At 39.6% G+C, this 21,056-nt stretch overlaps 1 protein-coding gene across 4 annotated transcripts in view; it reads right to left on the reverse strand.

Annotated features, from left to right (window-relative positions):
• Positions 1–21,056, reverse strand: part of PCCA (propionyl-CoA carboxylase subunit alpha) — a 360,537-nt gene that overhangs the window by 59,798 nt on the left and 279,683 nt on the right. For all 4 annotated transcript variants that reach the window (XM_005899258.3, XM_005899256.3, XM_070380776.1 and 1 more), the window contains one exon: positions 10,579–10,632. In XM_005899258.3, the coding sequence (XP_005899320.1) occupies positions 10,579–10,632 (54 nt within the window). The remainder of the gene's footprint in view (positions 1–10,578; positions 10,633–21,056) is intronic.

Here is a 21,056-nt window from a genome sequence, read left to right on the forward strand (position 1 = left end):
AGTGGACTCCAAGGGGGACTGTGAGAACTTACACACGGATTATCTCCCCATCCTTAAATGAGGCAGCGGTTCCATTTCAAACAAGGGCATGTGACAGTTTCACATGTCCCCGGATGCTTGGTAATTACCTGGGTAATTAACACGGACACCTTAGTCGTTACCTGAGCTGTCCCCTACAACCTTGAGAATTTACATCATATGAAAGATGGGAAAGCTACATCTCAGGATACAGACTTGAGCTACTAGTGACAGCTGGACCTTTCTAGATTTCTAGATTTGGTCTGAATTATATCAAGTCTTAGACCCACAGGACAGCGATCATTTTTACTTTTGGCCTAGATCAGGGTTTCTCAACCTTGGCAGTGGTGACATTTTGAGATAGGCAATGTTTTTTGTTGTGGAAGACTGCTCTGTGCATTATGGGATGTTTAGCAGCATCCCAGGCCTCCGCCTACTAGATGCCAGAACCCTCCCCCACCCCAAAAAACACTAACATGCTGGTGAGAAAGTTAATTCTTAGGTAGATTGATAAGGAGTCCAGGGCCCTCAAGGAGGAATGGGTCCAGGGCTCTCAAGGAGGAGAAAAGGACAAATTTTTTTTTTTTTTCCTTGTCTTCAGTTCAGTTCAGTCGCTCTATTGTGTCCGACTCTTTAAGACCCCATGGACTGCATCATGCCAGGCCTCCTTGTCCATCACCAAGTCCTGGAGCTTACTCAAACTCATGTCCATTGAGTCGGTGATGCCATCCAAACATCTCATCCTCTGTCGTCCCTTACTCCTCCTGCCCTCAATCTTTCCCAGCATCAGGGTCTTTTCAAATGAGTCAGCTCTTTGCATCAGGTGGCCAAAGTATTAGAGTTTCAGCTTCAAGAGCAGTCCTTCCAATGAATATTCAGGGTTGATTGCCTTTAGGATAGACTGATTGGATCTCCTTGAAGTCCAAGCAATTCTCAAGAGTCTTCTCCAACACCAAAGTTCAAAAGCATCAATTCTTCAGCGCTCAGCTTTCTTTATGGTCCAACTCTCACATCCATACATGACTACTGGAAAAACCAGAGCTTTGACTAGACAGACCTTTGTCAGCAAAGTAATGTCTCTGTTTCTTAATATGCTGTCTAAGTTGGTCATAGCTTTTCTTTCACAGAGCAAGCGTCTTTTAATTTCATGGCTGCAGTCACGATCTACAGTGATTTTGGAGCCCCAGAAAATAAAGTATGTCACTGTTTCCATTGTTTACCCATCTATTTGCTATGAAGTGATGGGACCAGATGCCTTTAGTTTTTTGAATGCTGAGGTTTAAGCCAGCCTTTTCACTCTCCTCTTTCCTCTTACATTCCTTGTTTTAGTCACATAAAACATTTTTTTTAAGCCCAGAGCTCAATGTTTTTCCTTAAGCTATGTACCAAGGATTACGTAACAACAATGTATCTGGCTCAAGGACATGTTTTTCCTTTTTACCAAGAACCTTCTGACTAATCTTATCTTAAGAGGTATGTTGTGGGAGTGGGTCTGGTAAGATCTTTCTATTGTTAGTTCTAATCTTGTTAATTTAAGATGTTTGTTGTAGGAGTGGGTAAAAGTATATAAGGCCTTGATAAGACTAGCAAGTGGGGTACTCTCATCCCCCTTCTGATGTCTGTGTCAGAAGCTTCTCTGTCCTTTGTCACTTTAATAAAACTCTGTTACACAAAAGCTCTTAAGTGATCAAGCCTGGTCCCTGGTCCTGAAGCTAAATCTTCTTTGGAGATCAGGAATCCGACATCGCTCACCAGAAGCTATCACTGGTGGCTCACATAAATTTCTGTGAGCATATAACTGAGTAATTGCAAATATTTTAAACTGACACTATTTCAAAGAGTAACTCTAAAGGTGCTATATGGCCTGTCTCTCTTAGAAATTGAATGGAATCAAATAAGCATTCTAAAACCCTAAAGCATCACACAAGTGTAAGGCATTATGTTATTCATTAAAATTAATTTTTATTTTGAGGGTCTTTGGCAGACAGCAGCAGGATTTTGAGACATTCTGAAATAATTAGGGACACCCTAGGACACTGTGAAATCATGATTGAGGTTGCACTAAATTGGCTCCCAATAGCCACATATAATAGAAATGATTTGGACAATAGATAATGTCACTTTTAAATGATTCTATTAGAGATGCTAGAAGCCGCCCCCTTGGAAGTGGGCATTCCCCAGGGGTCCATTCCGGGCCTGTCCCTTCACCATCCCCTCAGGTGATCTTAGCTACTGCAGGCTTCAGATACCACATCTTCATGTCCAAAGGCACCCACTGACATGCTCACCCTTTATCATTTCCCTGATCTTTCCTTTACATCATGCATGTCCCTCTGGCATTTCAGATTTAAAATGGTCAAAAACCCAACTCATTATCTATTCCATCTGAGCCCAGGTTCAGTCCCTGCTTGGGGAACTAAGATTCAACACGCTGTGTGGTATGACTGGAAAAAAAAAAAAAAAAAAAAATCCAGAAAAAACAAAATACACCTTAGGTGATACTGCCACCCTCGCTAGCCAGCCTGCTTTTCCTTAAATACATGGACGACCTCATGCCTCTCTACCTTCACTTATTTTACTCCCTGTGCTTTCTCCACCATCACTGCAGAGCCGTTTCTGAACGTGCTGCCTCAGGGCCTTTGCAGATGCCGTTCCCCTCTATCTGAACACCGTTTCTCTGCTTCAAACTCTATTCACCCCTAGAGTCTAAGAATGAGCTGGACATATTTACCGGGAGCTTTCCATAATTCCCCTATTTCTTTTTTCCAACCCCCAGAATACTTCTTCTTCACACAAGGCTCTGATCATTCTCATCATGCTAGGGTTTCAACACCCTGGGTTGGCAGTGGGTCATGGCTGGCAGAGATGCCTTTTTCCTTTGAATTGCCAGAACTCAGTGTCATCACATAATAGATGCTCAGTCAGTGTGAGATGACTGAGTACCATGACAACCAACACATGCCAGGCTTTATGTATGCTCCCTAAAAAAAATTTAATGACTAACAGGATATGAAAAGGAGGTTCTCATTCAAAGAGCTACACCCTATGGTTTACACTTTATGCTTTTGTATCAGAAAGGAAAAAGTAAAGCTAATAGATCCATGGCTTCCCTGGTGGCTCAGTGGTAAAGAATCCGCCTGCCAATGCAGGAGATGCAGATTCGATCCCTGGGTCAGGAAGATACCCTGGAGAAGGAAATGGCAACCCACTGCAATATTCTCACCTGGAGAATCCCATGGACAGAGGCGCCTGGCAGGCTACAGTCAATGGGGTCACAAAGAATGGGATACACCTTAACAACACAACAACAACAACATCAAACAGATCTCTGTTCTTCTCTGCCAGCAAACCGGCCTCTGCACCCCATCTTGCCACCTACTGCGCACTCATGGTCTGTGTTTCCCCGCAGCCAGTGCACTACTGAAGGGCAGGAGCTAAGTCGTGTTCATTTGTCACACATCCTAGCATGTAGTTAGGAACTGGCAGTCCACGACTTCTTTTACATTTTTTGTTCAAAATGCTTCACGCAATGAGATATTAACAACTGCATATTTGAATTTTATTCAGCATGCCTATTTCACAAGGCTGGAAAGTAAACATATTCTAAAAGTTCCTTCTTAAAGTCAGGTACAGGATATGCAGAACACGTCACCATGGAAACAATGTTAAAGATTAAGATTGTACTTAGAAGCTCATCTTATCAAATCTTATCTTACCCCTATTCTAGCTGAAGTTTTGAATACTGAAGGGAAATGCAGGAAGGGATGCTAAAGCTTTACTTTTTTCTTAGCATTATAAAATGTATGAAAAAACCCTAAAAAAACCCTGAGAGAGGGGTTCAGGAGGGAAGGGACACATGTATGCCTATGGCTGATTCATACTGATGTATGGCAAAAACCATCACAATACTGCAATTATCCTCCAATTAAAATAAATAAATACATTTAAAAACAAATATCAAAAACCTCAGATATGCAGATGACACCACCCTTATGGCAGAAAGTGAAGAGTAACTAAAAAGCCTCTTGATGAAAGTGAAAGAGGAGAGTGAAAAAGTTGGCTTAAAGCTCAACATTCAGAAAACGAAGATCATGGCATCCGGTCCCATCACTTCATGGGAAATAGATGGGGAAACAGTGTCAGACCTTTATTTTTTGGGGTTCCAAAATCACTGCAGATGGTGACTGCAGCCATGAAATTAAAAGACGCTTACTTCTTGGAAGGAAAGTTATGACCAACCTAGACAGCATATTCAAAAGCAGAGACATTACTTTGCCAACAAAGGTTCGTCTAGCCAAGGCTATGGTTTTTCCTGTGGTCATGTATGGATGTGAGAGTTGGACTGTGAAGAAGGCTGAGCACTGAAGAATTGATGCTTTTGAACTGTGGTGTTGGAGAAGACTCTTGAGAGTCCCTTGGACTGCAAGGAGATCCAACCAGTCCATTCTGAAGGAGATCAGCCCTGGGATTTCTTTGGAGGGAATGATGCTAAAGCTGAAACTCCAGTACTTTGGCCACCTGATGCGAAGAGCTGACTCACTGGAAAAGACTCTGATGCTGGGAGGGACTGGGGGCAGGAGGAGAAGGGGACGACAGAGGGTGAGATGGCTGGATGGAATCACTGACTCGATGGACATGAGTTTGAGTGAACTCTGGGAGTTTGTGATGGGACAGGGAGGCCTGGCGTGCTGCGATTCATGGGGTCACAAAGAGTCAGACACGACTGAGCGACCGAACTGAACTGAACTGAAAAACAAACAAACAAACAAAACCAGAGAGACTTCATCAACCCTTGACAAAATGTCAAGCCTGTGGCCACAGCTGCTTTCTACAGCTGGACGGGAAAAGCGTCAGGAATAACGAGAGCTTGATCCCGTGGGGATGGAGCCCTGTGAGTATTGGGAAGAAGTGCCCGTCTGATGTAGGCTCTGCGGTTCTATGCCAGACACCTCCCAGATCCCTCTCCTCCCCATCCAAGGAAACTGGGACCAGGGCACCTTGGGTTAACGGGTCAAGTCCCAGGGGTAATTGACTCAGATGTCCCTGTTTACACAGGAAAGTAAGCCTCTGGGTGGCTACAAACGCTGGGACACGGGATCAGCATGCAAGAAATCCCAATAAGCCACCTTGTCACTTCTGAAACCTCCCTGATACGAAGCAAGAGATGGAAAAGAGAAGGGAGAAAAAGGCAAGTGAAGACTAGAGATAGTCAGATACGTAGACAGAGGGATTTATACGGTACAGAAGACCAAAGAAGTTCTCTGGATGTTTATTTTTGGAAGACAGTCATAACGAAAAACGTGACATAGGTTACTTCCCAAAAAAGTACTGGTAAAGGAGATGTGTGCTGAGTTGCTCAGATGTGTCCAACTCTTTGGGACCCCATGGACTGTAGCCTGCCAGGTTCCTCTGTCCATGGGATTCTCCAGGTGAGAATACTGGAGTGGGTATAGCCATGTCCTTCTCCAGGGGATCTTCCCAACCCAGGTATCAAACCCAGATTTCCCGCATTGCAAGCAGATTCTTCACCGTCTGAGCTACCAGGGAAGCCCACTGGTAAAGGAAAACAATAATAAACCTAGTTCTTTTCATTTGCCAGTTATTTGGATTTTCAACAAATGGGAGTTTACTCTATTCAAGTTCAATATCCATAAGGTAGTTTTCAGAAAGAGTGAAACTTTTTGATGATGTTCATATTTATATCTATAAATACAAATGATGCAGATTTGGGACTTGTGCTATCAGATGACAAGATACAGCCCAAGCTTCAGCTCTTGCTAATTAAACGAATCAATTAAGAGACTACAGTTGCAACTGTGTAGCTGCTGTTCTATAGTAGCAATAACAACCCCGCGGGGAGGTCTTTTACTACATTAAAATGCTGTCCTCCACAACTCCATCTGATATTATTAGAAACAGTTATTTGTGTCTTGCTGTCATATTAGTAGCAAAGGCAAATTATGGAAATATGCAGACCAGAATGGTCCCAGTATGAGACCAGGTTGGGTTTTCAGCCTCCAAGGGAACAACTGCTGAAATTCCAAAGTTCCCCAAAGTTCTTTAATGGAACTGATAAATCTATCAGCACAGCATCCATTTAGAAACTAGGTAAGGGTCACATATTTACATACTTTCCTGCTAAGCTGATACAATTCAACTAGATGAATTATCATATTAAGTTTACCCTCCTGAGTTAAACTGATGGAGTTCAAAATTGTTTTCGATGGTTGTCATTAATCGCTGTTACTTCGTAAATGCTAACTTTGAAATCTAATTGTGCTAGCGTACCAAGGGTCATATTAATACCATTCTTAATGGTAAATCTTTGTAAAACATGTTTATTCTACTGATATTATTACTCAAGCTTTCAAGGCTAATAAGAAATAAAGTATATTTATTATCAATAAAAACTTAATTTAAAATGTACAATTTGAGATTTAAATTAGCTTTAAGAAGTTCAGCGTGATTTGGTTTCATTAAGATCCCTGGCTAAGCTTCAAAGACATATAATTTGATAGTTCCTCAAGAGTCCTTGGGTGAATGCCAGCAGCACAGCTATGAAGAAGCTGCTCAGCGCAATGTAGGTTATTTTCTCTTTCGGGCAATATGCATTGTTTTCACACACACAAAAAAACCTCAGTCTTACACAGATACGTTTGTCTTAGAATTGTGATGTTTTAAACATAATGGTACTTTTAAAAAATTAAATACAAGCAATGATTACAGTACAAAATTTGGAATCAAATGGTAACTTCTGTATTCTTCAAGTAGTAACAAAATATTCGTCCTTATTGTGAATCACAGTTCAAGTAAGGAATTTGGGTTATGTAAAACACTGAACCTCTTCGGCTTCTTTGTGAGTTTATACTATCTGACATGCACAAACTCACAGCTTCACTAAAAATGTGTCCGCAAAACAAACAAGCAAAACCCAGACAATCTACAAATTGAAGTAGGCACAGATCACCTGGAAAAGTTCTGGGGAGGAGAGCTTTGACAGCTAAATGCACATTATGGACTGAATGCTCATGTCCCCTCCACCCGGTTCATACACTGGCGTCCCCATCCTCACGGTATTTGGCAGTGGCGCCTTCGGGAGGTAATCAGGTTTAGATGAGGCGTGAGAGCTGGGCCTGGCAGAGGAGAGGCAAGGGAGGAGGCCCTGATGCTAGCGCCTGACATGTTTGAAGACGAGCAACTAGGCTGGCTGAGCTGATGTGTATTTTAAAAGGATCACTTTAACCGCTATGTTAATGATAAGCAGGGAGCAGGGGTGGAGGTGGGAAGACTGGCTGCTCCAACAATTTGGACAAGAGGTGATGAAGACTTTGGACAGGATGGGGGCAGTGAGAGTGGCGGAAGAGGGAATTCAAGGAAAAGATAAACTTTTAGCTTAAGCTGCCATTTTCTGAGACAGGAAAAATTGTAGGAGGAAGTTTATGTTGGTTTGGGTTTTCTTTTGCAGGTTGTGGCTGTCAAGAAGTATTTTTTTCAACGTTTGAACCCTGAGAAATCTATTAGAATGCAAGGAGCAATAACAAATAGCAGACACAGCACAAAAACCCTTTCTAGCATGAGAACAAGAGGTCTAGAAGACCCTACCCATAATGTAAGTCTAGGTAGCTGATAAAAAAAGAATGGCATGGATCTTTATGCAATGACGTAGGAAGATGTTCACAATTTACTGTTGCGTGAAAAGATGTGTAAATCTGTTTCTGGAAGAATACGTCTATTGTTAAAAACTTCAAAACCTCTAAGGGATAAAATGAACACTTTGACGATGGTTAATTTTGTGTGTCAACCTGGCTAGCCAACAGTATTCAGATATTTGGTCAAACAGTATTCTAGATGTTTCTATAAAGGGTTTTTTGTTCTTTTTTTTTTTTTGGCCAAGGCATGCAGGATCTTAGTTACCCGACCAGGGATCAAACCTGCACCCCCAGAATTAGGAGCACAGAGTCTTAACCAATGGACCTCCAGAAAAGTGCCATGGTTTTGTTTTGTTTTGTTTTTTTCTTTTTTAGATGAGGTTAACATTTAAATCAGTAGACTCTGAGTAAAGCAGATTACCCTCTAATAACATGGGTGGGCCTCTTTCAATCAGTTGAAGAAAAAGGATTAACCTCCCAAGCAGGAAGGAATACTACAGGCACACTGATCTTGAACTTGAAATGTAACTACTCTGCAGGTTTGGGAATTGCCTCCACAATCACAGGAATCAACTGCTTAAAGTCAATCAACCAACCAATCTCCCTCTCTCTCTGTACATATGAAAACATAATACACATACTCTGTTGGTTCTGTTTCTCTGGAGAACCCTAATCCAATTTCTTATGAATTTAAATAAAATTTAAATTTTTTAGTTGAAAAAATAAGCACATGCCAAAGTCTCTGACTGTGTGGATTACAATAAACTGGAAAATTCTGAAAGAGATGGGAATATCCAGACCACCTGATCTGCCTCTTGAGAAACCTATATGCAGGTCAGGAAGCAAGAGTTAGAACTGGACATGGAACAACAGACTGGTTCCAAATAGGAAAAGGAGTACGTCAAGGATGTATATTGTCACCCTGCTTATTTAACTTAAATGCAGAGTACATCATGAGAAATGCTGGGCTGGAAGAAGCACAAGCTGGAATCAAGATTGCCGGGAGAAATATCAGTAACCTGATATGCAGATGACACCACCCTTATGGCAGAAAGTGAAGAGGAACTCAAAAGCCTCTTGATGAAAGTGAAAGAGGAGAGTGAAAAAGTTGGCTTAAAGCTCAACACTCAGAAAACTAAGATCATGGCATCTGGTCCCATCACTTCATGGGAAATAGATGGGGAAACAGTGGAAACAGTGTCAGACTTTATTTTTCTGGGCTCCAAAATCACTGCAGATGGTGACTGCAGCCATGAAATTAAAAGATGCTTACTCCTTGGAAGGAAAGTTATGACCAACCTAGACAGCATATTCAAAAGCAGAGACATTACTTTGCCAACAAAGATCATCTAGTCAAGGCTGTGGTTTTTCCAGTAGTCATGTATGGATGTGAGAGTTGGACTGTGAAGAAAGCTGAGTGCCAAAGAATTGATGCTTTTGAACTGTGGTGTTGGAGAAGACTCTTGAGAGTCCCTTGGACTGCAAGGAGATCCAACCAGTCCATTCTAAAGGAGATCAGCCCTAGGTGTTCACTGGAAAGACTGATGCTGAGGCTGAAACTCCAATACTTTGGCCACCTCATGCGAAGAGTTGACTCACTGGAAAAGACTCTGATGCTGGGAGGGATTGGGGGCAGGAGGAGAAGGGGATGACAGAGGATGACCTGGCTGGATGGCATCACCAACTCGATGGACGTGAGTTTGGGTAAACTCCAGGAGTTGGTGATAGACAGGGAGGCGTGTCATGCTGCGATTCATGGGGTCACAAAGATTCGGACATGACTGAGCAACTGAACTGAACTATAAACTATTAATCAGAAAAGCAAGAATAACTACAAGTCTTAGGTACAACACTTAAAAAGTACATATTGGACAGGTGTCTTCACATGCACTTTAATCTGTAAACTATACCACACCTCTATACATATATAAAGTACAAAGCATGAATTAAATGGACATTGTTATTGATATCCTCTGTAACTCAGTTGCAAAGTCACTTTTCTTTTGATCTAAGCCACAAACTTGTCCGCTGATATCCTCAAGTTACAGAGCCAACAGAAATACCCAATGTAAATATACAACCTAAACAAGGTACCCAAAAGATATGAACCATTTTACAGATTATAAATGATACCTAACAGATGAATACACAGAGAAATATGCAAATACAATAGCAACAAGTGGAGAAATGATATTAAAACAATAAAGTATCTTTTTCACCAAATTATTTTGCAAAATTATAGTACTACTAATATGGTACCTATAAACTCATAAGTAAAAATAAGTGTGAAATAAGTTTCTTTTTACTATGTAGAGCTATATAATTTTGAAATTATTATTCAATTTCATTAGAAATGTGGACCTAATAGAAGAAGCTAGATGGAAAACTAAGCAAAAAAAACAAACAAACCAAACATAAAATATCAATCACCTGTTTGTTTGTTTGTTTGTTTTTTGGTTATGCCACCTGGCTTACTGTGGGATCTTACTTCCCTGACCAAGGATTCAACCTGGGCCCTCGGCAGTGAGAACACAGAGTCCTAACCACTAGGCCACCAGGGAACCCTCCAAGGTCACTATTCATAAGCATCTTTTTAAAATTTGTTTTTATTTTTATCAAAAATAAGGAAAGAGTATCCAGCGAAAAAAGTACTTCAAAGATTCAACAAACTGCAAATAATTTTTAAAATTATTTTGTCTCTAGTAAGAAATAGCTAAACTTACTCCATCACGAGAATTTTCCCCACATGTTAAAGAATCCATTTCTTATACAAAGACATCTCACTTAACAGCAAAACAAAACCACGGTGAAGCCAAGTTCAAACACAAGGGCTAAAACCAGCTGATCACTTTTCCAGTTGATCTCTCTGTAAATTAAAGAACATATAAAGCAGTCATCCTTTCCTACTTACCACTGTGCCGAGAAACTGAATGCTCATGTTGCCCCCTGCTTCTCGAGAAAGACACTGGGGAAAAAAGAGACATAAAATGAATTCTCAGCCACACAAAAACATGTACCTGAATGTTCATAGCAGCATTACTCCTAATAGCCAAACAACCCACATGTCCATCGACTGATAAATGAATAAACAAAATATGGTATCTTCATGCAATAAAATATTATTTGGCCATAAAAAGGAATGAAGGGCAGATACACGTATGAAGTAAGACGCCAAGCACCTCTTCCTACACTTGTTGCCCACTTGTGCTTCTTCACTGGAGAAACATCTATTCAAGGCCTTTGTCTAACTTTTAATCAGGTTATTTAATTTCCTGTTGTTAAGCTGCAAGAGTTCTTTATATATTCTGGATATTAACCCTTTATCAGATGTATGACTTCAAATATTTCTCCCATTCCACAGGATGCCTCTTCACTCCATTGTGTCCTTTGATAAACAATTTTCTTTAAATTTGATATAGTCCAATGTATCTATGCTTTTCTGCTTACAATTTTGGAGTTATATCCAAGAAATCACTGTCAATTCCAAAGTCATGAAGCTTTTGCCTACATTTTCTTATGGAAGTTTTATAGTTTTAGGCATTATGCTTAGGTCTTTAATCCACTTTGCGTCAATTTTTGTTATCTAGTGTAATGTAAGGGTCCAACTTCAATCTTTCGTATATGGCAGATCCATATACAAAATCCATTAGATTTTACAGAAAGCCTATTGAATATGATCATCAAATTTACGTTTTCAACTCCCATTTATCCTGAGTTCAAGACTCATGTAGTCATCTGTTAGTTGGATATCAATACTTGGATATCTAATGCACATATTAAACCTAGCAAGTCCATACAGAATTCTTGATCTGCCTCCCCAAGCCTGCTTCTCCCCTAGCCTTCCCATCTCAGTAAATACTATCATCATTCACTCATGGCTCATCTTCAATTCTTTAACTTCCTTCATACCTAGTATCTAATCCACCTACCAATCTTTCCTATCTTCCCTCCAAAATATATGTCAAATTGGTTCACTTCAAGTGGTTGCCACCACTACCACTTTAGTCTACGCAAGGGCTGACCATTTTTTTCTCCAAAGGGCCAGATTTTGCTAGATTCTTCTCTTGATATCTGCCTTAGCATAACATTATTTTGCAATTTAATCACTTCCAATTGAAGGGTAAGTGAAATATCCTCAACAGTAGTTATGTAGATTATAAAATACGGAAATATTCTTTGCTTTTGCACTGAGATTTGAAAAATCCTGTTGGAATGCTAGTCCACTTCTTGTTTTGACAGCCCACGGACTCTAAAAAGCAACTTGACACTAGCTGTGACTCAAACGTCATTTGTCAAAATGACTTGACCACAGTGTGCATTTTGCATGTAAATGCTGTTTTGTCTTACAATTTCAGTGTGAATTCATTAAGAAATATTATCAAGTCCACAGCACAAGCTAATTTTCAAAGCTGTAAGATGTTCCATAATAGTGGCTGAGGACAGTTCTTTCTGTTCAGAAAAAGTTCAATCTTGGTCCTGCATCAAAAAAAAAAAAAAAAAAAATCCCAACAAACTCCTAAGCCACTGAACTGCTGTCAACAGGGAAAAACCAGGGCACTGAGTTGCTACATATGATAAAACTCCACAGACAGATAAAAATGAATAAAGGCGGCTGTGTCTGGTAAAACTGTATTTACAAACCTAAAATTTGAATCTCATATACTTTTCATGTGTCATGAAACACTCTTTTTTTTTTTCAACCATTTAAAGTGTAATACTTCCAAACTTTAAAAAATCACTCAACTAGTGAACTGTACAAAAACTGGTAGTGGGCTGCATTTGACTGACTCTTTGTCTAAACCATCATCAGCACCTCTCATGTAGATGACCGCCATGAACACACAAATGATTTCCTTGTCTCTACTACTTGTTCCCATGAGTCCACCTGCCTCACAGCAGCTCCTTTAAAGCACATCTTGCTGCTGCTGCTGCTGCTAAGTCGTGTCCGACTCTGTGCGACCCCATAGACAGCAGCCCACAAGGCTCCCCTGTCCCTGGGATTCTCCAGGCAAGAACACTGGAGTGGGTTGTCATTTCCTTCTCCAGTGCATGAAAGTGAAAAGTGAAGGTGAAGTCACTCAGTCGTGTCTGACTCTTTGTGACCCCATGGACTGCAGCCTACCAGGCTCCTCCGTTCATGGGATTTTCCAGGCAAGAGTACTGGAGTGGGTTGCCATTGCCTTCTCCTAAAGCACGTCTTACCATTGTTCTATTCAAACTCTTCAAAAGTTTTGCAGTAGGAATTTAATAAAACCCAATTTTCTGGGTCTACAAAGATCCTATACGACCTGGTCCCTGTCTATATTTAGCATTCTCCTAACTACACTTGCAGAGTATATCATGAGAAACGCTGGGCTGGATAAAGCACAATCTGGAATCAAGATTGCCAGGAGAAATATCAATAACCTCAGATATGCAGATGACATCACCCTTATGGCAGAAAATGAAGAAGAACTAAAGAGACTCTTGATGAATGTGAAAGAGGAGAGTGAAAAAGTTGGCTTAAAGCTCAACAATCAGGAAACTAAGATCATGGCATCTGGTCCCATCACTTCATGGCAAACAGATGGAGAAACAATGGAAACAGTGACACGCTTTATGTTCTTGGGCTCCAAAATCACTGCAGGTGGTGAATGCAGCCATGAAATGAAAAGACGCTTACTTCTTGGAAGGAAAGTTATGACCAACCTAGATAGCATATTCACAAGCAGAGACATTACTTTGCCAACAAAGGTCTGTCTAGTCAAGGCTATGGTTTTTCCAGTAGTCATGTATGGATGTGAGAGTTGGATCATAAAGAAAGCTGAGCACTGAAGAATTGACGCTTTGGAACTGTGGTGTTGGAGAAGACTCTTGAGAGTCCCTTGGACAGCAAGGAGATCCAACCAGTCCATCCTAAAGGAGATCAGTCCTGAATATTCAATGGAAGGACTGATGCTCAAGCTGAAACTCCAACACTTTGGCCACCTGATGCGAAGAACTGACTCATTTGAAAAGACCTTGATGCTGGGAAATATTGAAGGCGGGAGGAGAAGGGAATGACAGAGGATGAGATGGTTGGATGGCATCACCAACTCAATGGACATGAGTTTGAGTAAACTCTGGGAGTTGGTGATGGACAGGGAGGCCTGGTGTGCTGCAGTCCACGGGGTTGCAAAGAGTTTGACATGACTCTGTGACTAAACAAGTACACTTGGGATACTGACCTTTCTTCTGGCCTCCACACAAACCAGTCCTGTTCCTCCTCAGGGCCTTGACACTCACCATTCTTTCCACTTGGGACTTTCCTCCCCTAGATTTTTGTAAGGCTTCCTCCTACTCCCCACAGGTTTCATCTCAATGGTAGCTATTCAGAAAGGACTTCCTAACAAAAGCTTCTCTCCCTACCTAAAGCCATCTCCTTACTCATCTTCAATGATTATCATGTTACAGTCTTCATGACCTTCTTAGCACTCAAGTTACCTTCTTTATGTGTTGACATGTTTGGCATCTACATCCCCCTGATACAATGTGAGTCTTGGTCACCACTGTATCTCCTGAGTCTAGTACACTGCCTGAGTTGTATTGGCATTACTTTCTATGTAGGAGACATTTACAAAATACAATGGTTCCTTTCCCTTACCCTACAAGGGCTGGGCTGATTCCCAGGCAAACAGAAGTAATTCTGCAATATGTAAAATGGAAACAGGTTTAGAATTTATATTTTTACAAACAATTAAATTGTAACAATGATATGTAAACCATACATATAAGCACCAATAAGTTACCCTATTGCATTCAACTGAAAGCAAGTTAAAATTACATATCTACGGAGTCTCAGATTGTTCTCACCACAGCTACTCTGTGTACTTGAAAGCATCCACACCTGACATATCTCAGCAATAAAGACGGATGTAATAGAAAACAGGGAAATAAAATTTCACTCAAAATTGGAATTTACTTGGCTACAGGAAACAGGAATGCACACTTTTCTCACAGTGTAGAATTGAGACCACTTGGTTTACGAATCCACGGAGAACAAAGCACTCCATGCCTACGACGAGTCTGAGGCACGCCCAAACAAACACAAACTGGCCACTTGATAGGCTCAGAGCAAAAATAAAATAAAACTTAAAACTTTTTTCCTGAAACATATCCTATCCTAAAATATTTTCTCCAAATATTTCACCCACTTTTCTATTTTAAGTGGCACTTCATAGCTAGACGAAAATGGCCTTCTTTTCTTATTCTAATAGTCTGCTTCAACATTTATAAAATATACTCCCTTTTCCCTTCTTTAAAGAAAAGAATATTTAAGAAGACTTTGTTAATGCAACAATTTCAACATTTGTTAGAATCAAATTCATGCACAATTAGCAAGATTGCTCACTCAAAAAAAGCAAAAACATTCACAAAGTTTTAAAATGCTCCAAAGATCTCTCTCAGATAATAAAATCAGAGGCAGTTTCACCTTTAAAAGTAATCTTGCTGAACAGTAAGAGAAGAAACAGTCATAGTTGTCTCTTTCCCCTCACTGATTCCCAACTTGATAATATGTTTTAAAGGCCATTACTATGGGATTGCTCTTATCGGTCTTCAGTGCAGCTGCCTGCATTATTTTCCATAATCAGTGTTTATACTGTTCAAAATCCTCTTCTTGTGGCAGCTACTAAAACATAATTTTCTACTTAACAGATAGTAGAGAAGAAAGAAGTGTGTGTGTGTGGGGGGAGGGGATTGAGAAAGACACTTTCCCATTACATTAAATTTTTAAAAGCAACTCCAAATCATAAAACACATGCCACCAGAGACAAGAAAATGGCTAAGCTTCTAGGCTACACTACAAAAGCAGGCAGACCTGCACTGAAATTAATATTTTGAATTATGGCTGTAAATACATCCCAGCTGTTAAATAGTGATTAAATTTTTTGAAGCACAGTGAAAGGAGTTATTTCTGTGCTACTACTGGTGGGCTTGTTTCTAAGATGTGTAACTGTAATTGATGTTTTCAGGAATGTGAAAAGGATATGGTTAATAATTACTCTTTCATTTCCTACTTCATTAGGAAAAAATACCATCCTCTACTTCTTCAAGTTATTTATTTATATATCCTATACATTCTAAATAGATGGTTTCATATTACATTTGATGACTCCAGAGTAACCACATGCATATAGTTAAAAAATAACAGCTAATTACTTCTAAGGGAATGGGGGGGGGAACATCTAAAAAATGTGGGGTACACTTATTTGGGGCCTAAAAACGTAGACGATTACTTTCAAATTCACTTTTTTCTGGTACTGGTGAAGTATAAGCAAAATGTAAGCTACTACTTCATTTAATTTTCTTGTCAAAATATTCCTAACATATTTATTTTAGCACCTGTACTCATACATTTATTAGGATTAAAACTAAAGTTTGTTCTCAGAAGTTGTGGGAGTTATTTTAATCTAAAAACCAGAAAAAAGAAAATAACATTTTTCACTTGTTTTCTGAAATGGTGAGAAAATCCATTTCGTTTAGAAACAGAAACTCAAGGTTAAATCTTAAAAATCTATTCAAATTCTCTCTGGATAAGCATTTGGCAAATATATCACAGACATACATTCAACAAACACGATAACCTCTCTTCTATTATATTCCTGTGCTTGTATACGATTCTATATTACAAAGGCCCACTGAGCATTTTAAGTTATCATGTTATATCATCTATTTAACACTGCAATCAATTCACAAGTAATCCATTTAATCTGGTATTCTGTAGTAAATAACATGAGATGCATGTGACACTATTCCAAATTTGTCTGCTTTAACATAGAAAATTTGTTCCACTTAGTTGAATATCAATGACCTATTCAATGCAGAATGCAATAGGACTGCAATCAGCTTTGTACTGTTATTTATAATAAATTTATCTTCTCTTGAAAATATTTAAGCAAGAATATGAGAAATAAAAAGAAAACAGCCTTCAAAGGTACACCATGAATAGCTGCACATCACACAAATGCGGAAATTGTTAAGACCTTAGCAGGATCTCAAGATATTTTCAAAAGTATTTAGCTACTCTTCAGGCCTGTAGACAACCTGCTGTGAGCAGGTGGGGAGAAGAAATCATGCCACACAAAGAAGCAGGCCAATAGCAGTTAGTGGGCTCTGCTTGCAAATGTTCAAACAACGTGACTACGCAAAATGAAAATCTACTATGGAAAACGCTAGCGAGAAACAATACATCAAATCCCAGCAGACAAATTACATTGTAAGAAACCGAAAACTGAATTGTTTAGGGTAAAATTAAAGCGCTTCTTAAAAAAAAAAAAAATTACTTCACAGGAACAGACTACAGTCATATGAATAATAAAAGAAGTTCTATTTATCCGGCACGTTCCAGAGTAGGAAGGTGCTTGGATGTGTGAAGAAAAGCAGTGAGCTTAACATGTATAGAATGGCAAAATTTTCTGTTTAGTTTCAACGCTTCAGTTATACGTTCCAGACGGGAAATCACTTCACTTTTTAAAAATTGTTCTAATTTCCGTTAAGCTTCTAAATAAAAATTTTAAAAGGTTGTCACCTAGATGAGAAATTTATCTTCTCTTTAAAAATGAATTTAGTTCATCTATTTCTAATTTTTAATGATAAAAACCAAAATTGTGGTTGAAATGAAAAGAGGAGCACTTTCTGAAAATGTGGGGTTTTTTTTTTTTCCCCTTGCATTAACACCATCTGACTTACAAAAGATTTTATTTGTGAGCTGTCTAACTAGCCACATATGGCTACTGAGAATTTGAAATGTGATTAAGGCAACTGAGAAAATAAATTTATAATTTAATTTTAAATACAGAAGTAGTATATATATTTTCTTTTAAACACAACTTCATTGTTTCAGTGTTTTCCACTTTAATCATTCAACCTACATTACTTTTTGTCATATATATATCAGGGGTACATTTCACTTCCGATATCATATTAGTAATTTTTAAATACTGTTTCAGGTAGAATGTTAACACTTTGGAAATACTGGATTAAATAAATGGATTTAAAAAAAGAACTTCAGTTGTTCTTGTTTTCTTAATGTGGCTACTATGAAAACCCAAGAACTGCAAATATGGCCCATATTAGATTCCTATTGGACAAACTGTTTCATTTCATAACTTTTAAAATTGGTAATTTGGAAATGAGAATATATCTTTCCACAAAAGAATGAGAAAAGATTGTTATTTTCTCAGGTTATATCATTAAGACATATTTAATATGCACTATTACTGATGGATTCCACATATACAGTGAAAATAGCAGGAATGCTCCAGCATATCAGATCAGATCAGATCAGTCGCTCAGTCGTGTCCGACTCTTTGCGACCCCATGAATCGCAGCATGACACGCCTCCCTGTCCATCACCAACTTCCGGAGTTCACTCAGACTCACGTCCATTGAGTCAGTGATGCCATCCAGCCATCTCATCCTCTGTCGTCCCATTCTCCTCTTGCCCCAATCCCTCCCAGCATCAGAGTCTTTTCCAATGAGTCAACTCTTTGCATGAGGTGGCCAAAGTACTGGAGTTTCAGCTTTAGCATCATTCCTTCCAAAGAAATCCCAGGGCTGATCTCCTTTAGAATGGACTGGTTGGATCTCCTTGCAGTCCAAGGGACTCTCAAGAGTCTTCTCCAACACCACACTTCAAAAGCATCAGTTCTTCAGCACTCAGCTTTCTTCACAGTCCAACTCTCACATCCATACATGACCACAGGAAAAACCATAGCCTTGACTAGACGAACCTTTGTTGGCAAAGTAATGTCTCTGCTTTTGAATATGCTATCTAGGTTGGTCATAACTTTCCTTCCAAGGAGTAAGAGTCTTCTAATTTCATGGCTGCACTCACCATCTGCAGTGATTTTAGAGCCCAGAAAAATAAAATCTGACACTGTTTCCCCTGTTTCCCCATCTATTTCCCATGAAGTGATGGGACCGATGCCATGATCTTCGTTTTCTGAATGTTGAGCTTTAAGCCAACTTTTTCACTCTCTACTTTCACCTTCATCAAGAGGCTTTTTAGTTCCTCTTCACTTTCTGCCATAAGGATGGTGTCATCTGCATATCTGAGGTTATTGATATTTCTCCCGGCAATCTTGATTCCAGCCTGAGTTTCTTCCAGTCCAGCGTTTCTCATGATGTACTCTGCATATAAGTTAAATAAACAGGGTGACAATATACAGCCTTGACGTACTCCTTTTCTTATTTGGAACCAGTCTGTTGTTCCATGTCCAGTTCTAACTGTTGCTTCCTGACCTGCATACAGGTTTCTCAAGAAGCAGGTCAGGTGGTCTGGTATTCCCATCTCTTTCAGAATTTTCCACAGTTTATTGTGATCCACACAGTCAAAGGCTTTGGCATAGTCAATAAAGCAGAAATAGATGTTTTTCTATCACCTCCACTAGCTTTGTTTGTAGTGATGCTTTCTAAGGCCCACATGACTTCACATTCCAGGATGTCTGGCTCTAGGTCAGTGATCACACCGTCGTGATTATCTGGGTCGTGAACATCTTTTTTGTACAGTTATTCTGTGTATTCTTGTCATCTCTTCTTAATATCTTCTGCTTCTGTTAGGTCCATACCATTTCTGTCCTTTATCGAGCCCATCTTTGCATGAAATGTGCCTTTGGTATCTCTGATTTTCTTGAAGAGATCTCTAGTCTTTCCCATTCTGTTGTTTTCCTCTATTTCTTTGCATTGATTGCTGAAGGCTGCTTTCTTATCTCTTCTTGCTATTGTTTGGAACTCTGCATTCAGATGTTTCTATCTTTCCTTTTCTCCTTTGCTTTTCGCTTCTCTTCTTTTCACAGCTATTTGTAAGGCCTCCCCAGACAGCCATTTTGCTTTTTTGCATTTCTTTTCCAACAGTAAAAAGAAAATAATCATGAAATATTATCATTTTATTTTCATTGAACAATAATATTTGAAGGAAAATGTTTAATTATTAGATGAAGAAATGGATTTTAAAAGTATTAAAATTCTAAAGAGGGCCTTTAAGTATCTTCAGGAGTTTTTAAGGTTTATATCCCCAGTTCTTTATTACAAATAACCTTATTTCAAAACATATGATCTCTTCCCCCATCAGATAAATGTATCATTAGCTCTAGACTTAAAGTTATTAATAATGGTGGAAATTTGTGTCCAAGAGTATGATTCTCTCGAATCTTATTTAAAATACATAATAAAAAAAGAAAGTACCATGTAGACATGTGGACATACTGGAATAAGAGGTGGTACGTGCCATGAATAATTAGTGATGCCAGGGGAGAGAGTGCAAGCAAGGTGTGTGCACACCTGGCAAAGGAAGCAATGAGCAACAGCCTGGGTGGACCCTACTCGATAACCATCAATGGGTGGTACTGATCGTCTGCGCCAGCTCAGGGGCTCCCACGGCCAATGAGGGCAAACAGGGACTAGACTGGACGGAGACGTGCTCTGTAAGCAAGATGCTCTCGTGGGCAAGTTCCTGGGAATACAGTGATTCTGTATCTGCACAAACCAACCCGCCATGCTATCCAACAGATAACGGATTTCGCAAATGTTGGAAGATCAGGAATTAAAGAGAATCGATAAAACGGCTAAGAAGGCTATCTTATGCACATAACTTAATTTGACGAAGGCTTAGAAGAAATCTCAATCTTAAAATGAAGGTACAGATACGGCAGAGTTATTTCTGAGATTGCAAAAATGAACGATGACTACCCATTCATCCACCCACTCAACCATTCGTCCAGTTACTGAGCTTTAACATGGGCCAGGAACTCAACAAGGAGGTGGAAATTCAAGGTCAAATCAAAACTGAAACAGGTAATTCAGACCAATTAAAACAATTTAGTCATTTATAAAATTCATTATCCAAATAATGGTACATGCCAAAATACTATTTATTTTTAAGGAAATGAACGGATAATATTAAATTCATGAGGCTTACCAATGGAAACAAGGAAAGTGAACGGACAAATGTAACCTGACTGGAGAAGGGAACCAACTACTAAAGCAAAAGTAAGGCTTCCTCCCCAAGTATTAATATTTTATCAGCTAATCAAATAAAGATGTTCAGTGCTCTTTCCACGTAGATACAGGGTGGTGGTGGTGAAAGCCGCTCAGTCATGTCCGACTCTTTGGGACCCTGTGGACTACACAGTCCATGGAATGCTCCCGGCCAGAATATTGGAATGGGGAGTGTTTCCCTTCTCCAGAGGATCTTCCCAACCAGGGATCGAACCGGGGTCTCCTGCATTGCAGGCAGATTCTTCACTAGCAGAGCCACAAAGGAAGCCCAAAAATACTGGAGAGGGTAGCCTATCCGTTCTTCAGAGATCTTCCCAACCCAGGAATCGAAGCAGGGTCTCCTGCACTGCAGGCGGATTCTTTACCACTGAG

This window comes from Bos mutus, chromosome 12 (assembly GCF_027580195.1).
Source record: "Bos mutus isolate GX-2022 chromosome 12, NWIPB_WYAK_1.1, whole genome shotgun sequence".
NCBI classification, from domain to species: Eukaryota; Metazoa; Chordata; class Mammalia; order Artiodactyla; family Bovidae; genus Bos; species Bos mutus.